At 46.1% G+C, this 12,698-nt stretch overlaps 1 protein-coding gene across 1 annotated transcript in view; it reads right to left on the bottom strand.

Annotated features, from left to right (window-relative positions):
* The window catches only part of LOC124606960, a 197,208-nt gene extending 193,765 nt beyond the window's left edge, over positions 1-3,443 (bottom strand). Inside the window, exon 1 of the mRNA XM_047139098.1 lies at positions 3,385-3,443. Within this exon, the coding sequence (XP_046995054.1) occupies positions 3,385-3,442 (58 nt within the window). The 5' untranslated portion in view covers position 3,443. The remainder of the gene's footprint in view (positions 1-3,384) is intronic.
* Between the last annotated feature and the right edge of the window lie 9,255 nt (positions 3,444-12,698).

The raw sequence follows: 12,698 nt of genomic DNA, 5'->3' as shown, positions 1-12,698 counted from the left end.
GCGCCGTGGTCCCGTGGTTAGCGTGAGCAGATGCAGATCGAGTTGGTTCAAGTCCACCCTCGAGCGAAAAGTTTAAATTTTTATTTTCAGTTTATGTCACAAACTTATGTTTTCATCACTTTTTTGGGAGTGATTATCACATCCACAAGAAAACCTGAATCGGGCAAGGTAGAAGAATCTTTTTACCCATTCGCCAAGTGTACAAGTTAGGTGGGTCGACAACATATTCCTGTCATGTGACGCATATGCCGTCACCAGTGTCGTATAGAATATATCAGACGTGTTTTCCTGTGGAGGAATCGGTTGACCTATGACCTTCCGATCAAATGTTTTCGGTTCCCATTGAAGAGGCACGTCCTTCCGTACGGTGCGGTCGCAAAACACAGACACTAAACTTACTACAGTGAACAGAGACGTCAGTGAACGAACGGACAGATCATAACTTTGCGAAAAAAAGAAGTAAATTTTTCACTCTAGGGAAGACTTGAACGAAGGACCTCTCGTTTCGCAGCTGCTCACGCTAACCACGAGACCACGGCGCTTCGGAGTTAATTAGTCCTTGATGTTGCCTATCTTGCACATGGACTACTCAGTTTGTATATTTTGCTTATTTTTTCATAGTTCCACACAACTTCTTCCTGTTTTCTCGATTGATCTGTGTTCAGTTTTTAAGGTCTATCCACTGTGCCAGTTAATAACTAAATCTGAGGGGGGTGCGATGGGGAGGTTCCCTTATCAGTGGTCATTAGACATCGTGAGAGAGCAGAATGGGCCGCTCCGCGGAACTCACGAACTTCTAACGTGGTAAGGTGATTTTGTGTCACTGGTGTCATACGTCTGTACGAGAGATTTCCACACTCCTAAACATCCCCAGGTCCACAGTTTCCAATGTGATAGTGAAGTGGAAACGTGAAGGGACACGTGCAGCACAAAAGCGTACAGGCCGACCTCGTCTGTTGACTGACAGAGACCACTGACAGTTGAAGAGGGTCGTAATGTGTAATAGGCAGACGTCTATCCAGACCATCACACATGAATTCCAAACTGCATCAGGATTCACAGCAAGTACTATAACAGTTAGGCGGGAGGTGAGAAAACTTGGATTTTATGGTGGAGCGGCTGCTCGTAAGACACGCATCACGCCGCTAAATGCCAAACGACGCCTCGCTTGATGGACGATTGAACAGTACAAAAACATTGTGTGGAGTGACGAATCGCGGTACACAATGTGGCGATCCGATGGCAGGGTGTGGGTATGGCGAATGCCCGGTGAACGCCATCTGCCTGTGTGTGTAGTGTCAACAATAAAATTCGGAGGCTGTGGTGTTGTGTTTATCATGGAGAGAGCTTGCACCCCTTGTTGTTTTGTGTGGCACTATCACATCACAGGCCTATATTGATGTTTTAAGCACTTTCTTGCTTCCCACTGTTAAAGAGCAATTCGGGGATGGCGATTGCATCATTCAACACGATCGAGCACCTGTTCATAATGTACAGCCTATGGCGGAGTGGTTACAAGACAATAACATCCCTGTAATGGATTGTCCTCCACAGAGTCCTGACCTGAATCCTATAGACCACCTTTGGGATGTTTTGAAACGCTGATTCCGTGCCAGTACTCAGTGATCGACATCGATACCTCTCCGCAGTGTAGCATTCAGTGCAGAATGGGCTGCCATTCCCCAAGAAACCTTTCAGCACCTGATTGAACGAATGCCTGCGAGAGTGGAAGCTGTCATCAAGGCTAAGGGTGGTCCAACATCATATTGATTTCCAGCATTACCGATCGAGGACGCCACGAACTTGTAAGTCATTTTCAGCCAGGTGTCCTGATACATTTGATCACATAATGTACATGCATTAACTAAATATATTTATTTTTATGTTCTCTGCCTCCCGTAATAATTTGAAAGAGTAGTTTCCAAACACCTTGTACTTGCCACTTAATTTGTGTCTGTGAAGTGGGAATTTCAAAACTTTATGAGCTGTACTTATAGGCTGATCAAAAAGTCAGTATAAATTTGAAAACTGAATAAATCACGGAATAATGTAGATAGAGAAGTACAAATTGACACACATGCTTGGAATGACATGGGGTTTTATTAGAACCAAAAAAATACAAAAGTTCAAAAAATGTCCGATAGATGGCGCTTCATCTCATCAGAATAGCAATAATTAGCATAACAAAGTAAGACAAAGCAAAGATGATGTTCTTTACAGGAAATGCTCAATATGTCCACCATCATTCCTCAACAATAGCTGTAGTCGAGGAATAATGTTGTGAACAGCACTGTAAAGCATGTCCGGAGTTATGGTGAAGCATTGGCGTCGGATGTTGTCTTTCAGCATCCCTAGATATGTCGGTCGATCACGATACGCTTGCGACTTCAGGTAACCCCGAAGCCAACAATCGCACGGACTGAGGTCCAGGGACCTGGGAGGCCAAGCGTGACGAAAGTGGCGGCTGAGCACACGGTCATCACCAAACGACGCACGCAAGAGATCTTTCACGCGTATAGCAGTATGGGGTGGAGCGCCATCCTGCATAAACATCGTATGGCAAGTGTTTATCAGCCAGGCTGGGGATGATGCGATTCTGTAACATATCGGCGTACCTCTCATCCGTCACGGCAGCAGTTACCTTCTGTCCAGCGCCATCTGTCGGACATTTTATGAACTTCGTTTTTTTTTTTTTTTTGTTCTAATAGAACCCCATGTCATTCCAAGCATGTGTGTCAGTTTTTACCTCTCTATCTACATTATTCCGTGGTTAATTAAGTTTTCAAATTTATACTGACTTTTTGATCACCCGGTATATATAATTTTGTATGCCTCTGTATACATACATAATTAGCTTGTTTATTAAAAGTTTTATCTTATTTAATTTGTATAGTTGGAAATAAGTATTTTATACTCATTGTTTTACATAACTGTACGAAGAACTTTATCTCATTTGCTTTTATGTAATTCATTACGTTCATAATTGAGGAATACTGACAAATGTCCTGTTTGTCTCGTAGTATCACATAATTGTACCTGGTCAAATAGGCGTTGCCTGAAATGAATAAAAAAGGCCTAAAAACTGCACTGGTGTGATTCTTGGACATTCACTGCAGCTCTGTCCTTACACGTGATTAACGGTTTCCAAGTGATATGTAATCTTTGGTCACAGACAAAATGTACCAGAACAACCCACGTATATTTTTTTTTTTTAAAAAAAGAGATAAAAAAATAGATATGTTTACATGGCTGCACAGCGCGGGTTCCGTTGCACAGGGCTCTGTGATGTTGACGCTTAGCAAATGCCACAGCGACCCGTGGCTCATATTTGCCAATTAAATGTGAAAGCATGGCTGTGTAGCGGCTCGGCACGGCAGGTCTTACCGGTCAGACAGATGAAACACGCGACGGACAGAGCTGCGACGACCACGGGGACTGCCATGGCAATGGCGCTGTGCTTTCGCGGCCTGCCGTCACGTGCGCTGATATCGAAAACTGTCGGAGCCTCTCGAGATTAGATACGCGATATGCGGGGCAGTCGCACCTCTCTCTCTCTCCCTTCCTCTCACCTTCGGCGAGTGCCTCTCATTCTTTCTCTTTATCTTCTCTTATCCGCGGCATTTCTCACGCCCAGTTTTCGTTTTTCCCACGATAGACTCGTTCCCACGGCAAAGCGACAGTATCAGATGCCGGTCACTGTTGCGTATCGCTCATTCGAGACTGCTCTTGATGGATGGCAGATCTGTTGACTATCACCTCATGTTGCGAGATTTCTCGGTGTGTCAGGCCCTTGTGCTCGGTACGTGCGTAAGCGAAACTCTTTCTTCCTTTTGCCATGAAAAACAATTAACTTGTCAACCACCGACAAATCAGACTAGGTTTTTCCTGGAAAACATCGAGCTTCTTCACGATTACCATTCCCCTTCGCCAGAGTCACTGTTCTCACGAGAAAGTTACATTAATGGTTTATTCGACACTATTGGCCATTAAAATTGCTACACCACGAAGATGACGTGTTACAGACGCAAATTTTAACCGACAGGAAGATGATGCTATGAAATGCAAATGATTAGCTTTCCAGAGCATTCACACAACGTTGGCGCCGGTGGCGACACCTACGACGTGCTGACATGAGGAAAGTTTCCAGCCGATTTATCATACACAAACAGCAACTGACCGGCATTGCCTGATGAAACGTTGTTGTGATGCCTCGCGTAATGAGGAGAAACGCGTACCATTACGTTTCCAACTTTGATAAAGGTCGGATTGTAGCCTATCGCAATTGCAGCTTATCGTATAGCGACAATGCTGCTCGCATTGGTCGAAATCCAATGACTGTTAGCAGAATACGGAATCGGTGGGTTCGGGAGGGTAATACGGAACGCCGTGCTGGATCCCGACGGCCTCGTATCACTAGCAGTCGAGATGACAGACATCTTATCCGCATGGCTGTAGCGGATCGTGCAGCCACGTCTCGATCCCTGAGTCAACAGATGGGGACGTTTGAAAGACAACAACCATCTGCACGAACAGCTCGACGACGTTTACATCAGCATGCACTATCAGCTCGGAGACCATGGCTGAGGTTAGCCTTGACGCTGCATCACAGACAGGAGCGCCTGCGATGGATGGTGTACTCAACGACGAACGTGGGTTCACGAATGGCAAAACGTCATTTTTTTCGGATGAATCCAGGTTCTGGTTACAGCATCATGATGGTCGCATCCGTGTTTGGCGACATCGCAGTGAACGAACGTTTGAAGCATGTATTCGTCATCGCCATACTGGCGTATCACCTGGGGAGATGATATGGGGTGCCATTGGTTACACGTCTGGGTCACCTCTTGTTCGCGTTGACGACACTGTGAGCAGTGGACGTTACATTTCAGATGTGTTACGACCCGTGGCTCTACCCTTCATTCGATTCCTGCGAAACCCTACATTTCAGCAGAATAATGCACGACCGCATGTTGCAGGTCCTGTACGGGCCTTTCTGGATACAGAAAATGTTCGACTGCTTCCCTGGCCAGCACATTCTCCAGATCTCTCGCCAATTGAAAACGTCTGGTCAATGGTGGCCGAGCAACTGGCTCGTCAGAATACGCCAGTCACTACTCTTGATGAGGTGCGGTATCGTGTTGAAGGTGCATGGGCAACTGTACCTGTACACGCCATCCAAGCTCTGTTTGACACAATGTCCAGGCGTATGAAGGCCGTTATTACGACCAGAGGTGGTTGTTCTGGATACTGATTTCTCAGGATCTATGCACCCAGATTGCGTGAAAATGTAATCACATGTCAGTTCTAGTATAATATATTTGTCCAATGAATACTCGTTTATCATCTGCACTTCTTCTTGGTGTAACAATTTTAATGGCCAGTAGTGTATGTAAAAAATAGTCCAAGGCAATTTGTTTCTGATAGGTTGGTGGGCAAATTAATAGCGTTTTTGTTTTGTATCTTGGTACTCCTGTTGCTATGGGTTTATTGACATATTGTCATTTTTTATTTGTAGTTCACTGTCGCTATTTTAGTTTACGTTTGTCATTTTATCGTTTGGAGGTGGTGAGTGGAGTTTTGGACGCTAGAAAATGGAGTGCCAAGTGCAGGAATAAGAACATTTCCGACATTTAATTCAATAGACTGGTCACAGCAACGGTGGCAGCCAGAAGCATTTGCATCAAAAATATGGGAATAATCCCACTGGACAGAGCATGGATATAAAATAGCTTAAAGGAGGATCGTTTTGACGTTAGTGGCTTTCAACGTTCATGAAGACCTTCGTGGTTTGATGAAGATCATTTAAATCGCTTAATCCACAAGATCCATGTCAGTGTGCTCGAGAACTGACAAATGTGATGAACCGTGATCATTCCACCATCATGCGTCTTGAGCCTGCAGTGGGGAAGGTTCAAAAATCAGGTGTATGGAAGCGCATGTTCTATGCAAAAAAAAAAAATAAATAAATAAATAAATAAATAAAAAAATAAATAAATAAAAAGCTGTGGGTGCCCATACGATTATGTGCATCTCTACTTGCTCGGCATCAGTTGACTCGTGAGCAACACCGACCATTCCTATCCCGTACCATTACTGGAGAAATGGTGTCTTTATGCTAACATAAGGAAAAGAAAGGAATAGTTGAGGAGAAGCAAAGCAGCAACTCCCCGTCCTAAGACCCGCGCGGGTGCATAAAAGCTAATATTATGGGACTTAACTTCTAAGGTCATCAGTCGCCTAGAACTTAGAACTACTTAAACCTAACTAACCTAAGGACATCACACAACACCCATGCCCGAGGCAGGATTCGAACCTGCGACCGTAGCATTCAGGCAGACTACGCTTGTCTGCTGCTTGTAAGTCCACAGTGAATCCTGAAAGTGTGATTGATACTTTTCCGCTGCCTGGCCCGGAAGAACTCAAGGACATGCTGGAACTTGATGCTTCTTTTCAAAGATTGAGTTCCATGACCCCTATTTGCAGAATCAAACTGATAAACAGTTGCAAAAACATCATTTGTTATCAGCACTCGTATTGACTTGTTTATGTTTCTGGGTTTGCCGTTTGGCAGTTATTTGCCGCCTGTCATCTTACAGCGCTAGTTACAGCAGCTGGCGACAACAGTCCCATCTTGGTCTGTCTCGACGGTAATGTCGTGGCTGGTCGAAGGCTTGATCAACATTTGCAAAAGCTTCTAGGCCATCTCCTTCTGTTGTCTGAGGCAGGGTTGAAGTGTAATAAGGAAAAATGTGTGTTCTTTCAGTCTGAACTGGAGTACATTGGACGTGTCATATATTTTCAGGATATTCGCCTCTTTCAATTGCATTTGCATCGGGCCCACCCAAAACACATTTCTTTTGCTTGGTTTCAAAACTGTGAGCGTGCATCCCAAAACGGGAAGATGCTTTGCTTCGTGATCGTCGTCTTGCACATTTTGACCTAACAACGCCTGTTGTTTTAGCTGTAGATGCCTGTTCTCACGGCAGTGGGGCCATTTTGCCCACAGACACGGTTCTAACGACCGTCCGATTGCCTTTGCTTCCAAACTGTTGGCAGACGCTTAACGGAACTAATCTCAATTTGAAAAGAAAGCCCTTGCTATATTTTATGATGGAACAAAATTTCACCAATACTTGTTTGGTCGTAAATTCTTCTTGCTGATATAATACAAATCCCTGAAAACCTTGTTTTGTCCATTCAAGCCTATTTCCCAGCCCGCTGCTGAAAAAATAGAGTGCTTGGCTGGTTTTTGATGGGATTATCAATACGATAAGAGCCCGCCGCCTACGGCTAAATATGCCAACGCCGACATACCCTCCTGTCTTCCTGTCGGCCTTGCTTCCGATTTTGACACTTTGGCCGATTTTTGCTTCTCGGATGTTCTGGACTCGGATACGTTGCAGGCCATTGCTCCCGATTGTCGTCAAATTGCTCGTGCCCCTGCCTCTGACCCTGCTTTGCGCGTTTTGTTGTACTTCATTCCCAACAGCAGGGAACGTTCAACGCGCCAAATCCAAAACTCGTTTGTTCGCCACTTCTTTGCTCGTCGGAACGATCTCACGGTCCACCATGGTGTGATTTCGTTGTCCACTGACTCGAATTCGTCACGTACGTTGTTTCCTTCTCTTCTTCAGCAACCAGCGCTCCATCAAAGGCACTGTTGTGTTGTTCACACGAAACAGTTAGCGCTTCGTCATTGGACATGTCACGGTATCGATCTACAAGCTGCACAGCTGCCTGATCAGTGCCACACTTGTGCCGAAAACCAGGCGGCCCCCCTTCAGAAGTTCTTCGCCTTCGTCTTCACCTCTTTAGTCGGTCCGTGAGTCTCCTCTGGTGGCTCCCAGCGACGCGGCTTCCGCTCCTGACGTCGCATCAGCTCCGCCGGCCACAACGGCGGCCCGAGACCGAGGTGCGGGAGTCCGCCCTCTGGTTGCATTCCTGGCGCATGCTCGCGGCCAGGCTCAGGGCAAACGCCCGGGGGGCGACTACGAGCCCCGCAGCTACCGTCTCCTCACTACCTGTCGTATCCTGACCTTCCCGTCGTCGTTAAGGTGCTCCTCCTTACTCGATGTCCACTATGGGACTTAACATCTGAGGTCATCAGCCGCCTAGAACTTAGAACTACTTAAGGGGCTCCGGAACGCCCTATACTTGCAATGTTAAAATAACGCTTATAAATTACATCTTTCCTCACAAAGTATTTGAGGTAGGAAGTTGAACCTTTTACAGATTATTTATTGGAATATGGGCTACAACTTAACACAGGGATTTTACAAAATTTTAGTTCAGTTATTAAAGATGATTTTTTTTTCAATTGTAATGAAAATTCACAACATTTTTTTGCAATTTTTTATTTATATATTCAAAAATATACAGTTTTTTGGAAAAAGGCTGTGTTAAATTATGCAGAAGGTACTGTGTAACATTTACTGAAAGTTTGAAACAAATATGTTTGGAAGATCCTTAGAAAACATGTAATTAGTACGAGAAAATAAAAGTTTTGGGAATCGAGCGACAAAGATTGGATTAACTTTTTAGTGCATTCCAGGTCCATAGGATGGATTATCTTCATCCTCTGCAAACTCGTCCTCCAGCTTCCTCTTGTTCCTCCTCCTGTTTACTCTTGCTTGTATTTCTATACTCTTTACAGCCCTGTCTGCAGCCCGAAGGCGTTCCTTGTCTAAAGCAAGCATCGTTCGTTGTTGTGTTCGTAGATTTTGCTACCATTTTCTTCAGTTGCAGCGACTGGAACACTGTTCCAAAAGGTGGTCATGTATGAACACTTATCACGTTTCAGTTGTATTTCACTAGCAAGTCCTACGTGCTTTATTATGGAGAGTTCCAGACCAACTTCACTACAATGAATACATCTTACACAGTTTGAAAAAATTCCTTTGAGAACCGACATATCAAATATTTCATTCACATCCGATTCGCCCATAAAACATTCATAGTTTTCACTCATTGAACCAAGCTTCTTCTGTGAAGTATTTTCTTTCCCACTTTGACTGCTACGGGCAGGTGTACTTGAGAGGTTAGGTTCACTCACTTGGTTATCGTCTTTATTGTTTACAGTAATAACACATACCTTTGGCTTTCCAACATTTCTCCTTTTCTTAAAAGCCTTCAGACGATTTCTAATAACTTTACTTTTACTCATTATTACACTTCAACAAAACAGAGACTCAAGAAACAGAATTAATTACGAATATTTTCGAGATAACGACAGAGTAAATAAACATGAAACAATCGACAATCACACCAGCGATATATATTGAACCATCACAGGTTAGCCACAACACATACTTTATCTCACATCACTAAAATGTACCTGATGAACACGGACGTTAATAATAACACCATTTGACAGCAGTTTAACAGCGCCACAGTGGGTCACGCCCATGTAGAACACATTTCAAAAAAAATTTAAAAATAGTTGTAGTCTTCGGAATTGACTAAATTATATATCTATTAAAAGGTAATAGTCTGCAGATTCAGAAAACGCAAAAAAGTAAAAATTGAACTTTTCATGATTTTGAGCCTTTCCGGAGCCCCTTAAACCTAACTAACCTAGGGACATCACACACATCCATGCCCGAGGCAGGATTCGAACCTGCGACCGTAGCGGTCGCGCGGTTCCAGACTGAAGCGCCTAGAACCGCTCGGCCACCCTGGCCGGCCGATAATGTTATGCATCTGATGGAACAACGACGGCGTGGCGTACTACGAATTACTTCCCATCACTGCCGACATTTATTGCCAACAACGACACGTCTTGCTGACGCAATCCAAGAACAACGAACAGAAAGAGGGCGTGAAGTGATGCTACTCCACTATAACACCACCACGAATCCTCCTAGACTGAGGAAAACCACTATACATGAGTTGGTTTTGGGAAGTCATTCCTCGTCCACCTTATTCACTTGATGTTGCGCCCGCAGATTTTCACATCTTCTGCTCTCTGTCAAACAACTTTCAAGGAAGCACGGCTCGGCGATTTCTTCACCTCAAAACCACGTGATTTCTAATGTCACGGAATCGAAAACTTACCCCAGCGTTGGCAAACCGTTGAAAATAGTGAAGGAGAATATAGTATTGATGACCAGAGCCTCTGTGACTTGTCTCTGTTGTGTAAACCAACGGAAAAACGTTACGAACTTATGCACCAACCTATTATAATGTAATGTTAGGGGGCCTCGGGAAAACACAAGAAGGGCTTCAGTCACAAAGGATGCAGGCTGAACACAGGAAGAATGTAGATACAGAAACCATTCGTATAACCGTTGTAAATTGTCGTAGCTGTGTTGGGAAAGTACCTGAACTCCAAGCGCTAATAGAAAGCACTGATGCTAAAATCGTTAAAGGCACTGAAAGCTGGCTAGAGCCGGATATAAGCTCAGCCGAAATTTTTGCGAAGAACCTAACGGTGCTCCGAAAAGATAGGATAAACACGGTTGGCGGTGGCGTGTTTGTTTCTGTTAGAAGTACACTCCTGGAAATTGAAATAAGAACACCGTGAATTCATTGTCCCAGGAAGGGGAAACTTTATTGACACATTCCTGGGGTCAGATACATCACATGATCACACTGACAGAACCACAGGCACATAGACACAGGCAACAGAGCATGCACAATGTCGGCACTAGTACAGTGTATATCCACCTTTCGCAGCAATGCAGGCTGCTACTCTCCCATGGAGACGATCGTAGAGATGCTGGATGTAGTCCTGTGGAACGGCTTGCCATGCCATTTCCACCTGCCGCCTCAGTTGGACCAGCGTTCGTGCTGGACGTGCAGACCGCGTGAGACGACGCTTCATCCAGTCCCAAACATGCTCAATGGAGGACAGATCCGGAGATCTTGCTGGCCAGGGTAGTTGACTTACACCTTCTAGAGCACGTTGGGTGGCACGGGATACATGCGGACGTGCATTGTCCTGTTGGAACAGCAAGTTCCCTTGCCGGTCTAGGAATGGTAGAACGATGGGTTCGATGACGGTTTGGATGTACCGTGCACTATTCAGTGTCCCCTCGACGATCACCAGTGGTGTACGGCCAGTGTAGGAGATCGCTCCCCACACCATGATGCCGGGTGTTGGCCCTGTGTGCCTCGGTCGTATGCAGTCCTGATTGTGGCGCTCACCTGCACGGCGCCAAAAACGCATACGACCATCATTGGCACCAAGGCAGAAGCGACTCTCATCGCTGAAGACGACACGTCTCCATTCGTCCCTCCATTCACGCCTGTCGCGACACCACTGGAGGCGGGCTGCACGATGTTGGGGCGTGAGCGGAAGACGGCCTAACGGTGTGCGGGACCGTAGCCCAGCTTCATGGAGACGGTTGCGAATGGTCCTCGCCGATACCCCAGGAGCAACAGTGTCCCTAATTTGCTGGGAAGTGGCGGTGCGGTCCCCTACGGCACTGCGTAGGATCCTACGGTCTTGGCGTGCATCCGTGCGTCGCTGCGGTCCGGTCCCAGGTCGACGGGCACGTGCACCTTCCGCCGACCACTGGCGACAACATCGATGTACTGTGGAGACCTCACGCCCCACGTGTTGAGCAATTCGGCGGTACGTCCACCCGGCCTCCCGCATGCCCACTATACGCCCTCGCTCAAAGTCCGTCAACTGCACATACGGTTCACGTCCACGCTGTCGCGGCATGCTACCAGTGTTAAAGACTGCGATGGAGCTCCGTATGCCACGGCAAACTGGCTGACACTGACGGCGGCGGTGCACAAATGCTGCGCAGCTAGCGCCATTCGACGGCCAACACCGCGGTTCCTGGTGTGTCCGCTGTGCCGTGCGTGTGATCATTGCTTGTACAGCCCTCTCGCAGTGTCCGGAGCAAGTATGGTGGGTCTGACACACCGGTGTCAATGTGTTCTTTTTTCCATTTCCAGGAGTGTAGTTTAACTTGACCCGCCACGTTAGCCGAGAGCGCTAATGCGCTGCTTCCTGGACTCGGGTAGGCGCGTCGGCCCCGGATCGAATCCGCCCAGCGGCTTAGCGACGGAGGCCAGTGTGCCGGCCTGCCTGGATGTGGATTTTAGGCGGTTTCCCACATCCTACTAGGTGAGTAACGGGCTGGTCCACACGTCCCGCCTCAATTACACGGCTCGCAGACATCTGAACACATTCGCACTATTCCATGGATTTCGCTAGACACAGACAGTTGGGGTACACTAATTCCGTACCGTGGGTATGGGGTGGTGGCAGGAAGGGCAACCGGCGACCCCTTAAATTACTCTTGCCAGATCCAATTAACAATGCCGACCCTGCGTCACTGTGGGAAAAAGACACAAGCGAAAGAAAGAAGTAGTTTAACTTGTCGCAAAATTGAAGTAGATACTTCATGTGAGTTAGTATGGGCAGAGGTCATTGTTGGCAACCGGAATAAAATAATAACTGGATCCTTTTACTGACCTCCCAGTTCAGGTGATACAGTTGCAGAAAGGTTCAAAAAAAACTTGAGCTTGATTTCAAACATGTACCCGACTCAAATAGTTGGTGGTGACTTTAATTTACCCTCGATATGTTGGCGAAAATACATGTTTAATTCCGGTGGTATGCATAAAATATCATCCGAAATTGTGCTAAACGCATTCTCTGAAAATTATTTCGAGCAGTTAGTTCATGAGCCCACGCGAATAGCAAACGGCTGTGAAAACACACTTGACCTCTTAGCAACAAA

The sequence above is a fragment of the Schistocerca americana genome, chromosome 3 (genome assembly GCF_021461395.2).
Source record: "Schistocerca americana isolate TAMUIC-IGC-003095 chromosome 3, iqSchAmer2.1, whole genome shotgun sequence".
NCBI lineage: Eukaryota > Metazoa > Arthropoda > Insecta > Orthoptera > Acrididae > Schistocerca > Schistocerca americana.
This window is presented reverse-complemented; position numbering and strand designations above follow the sequence as displayed.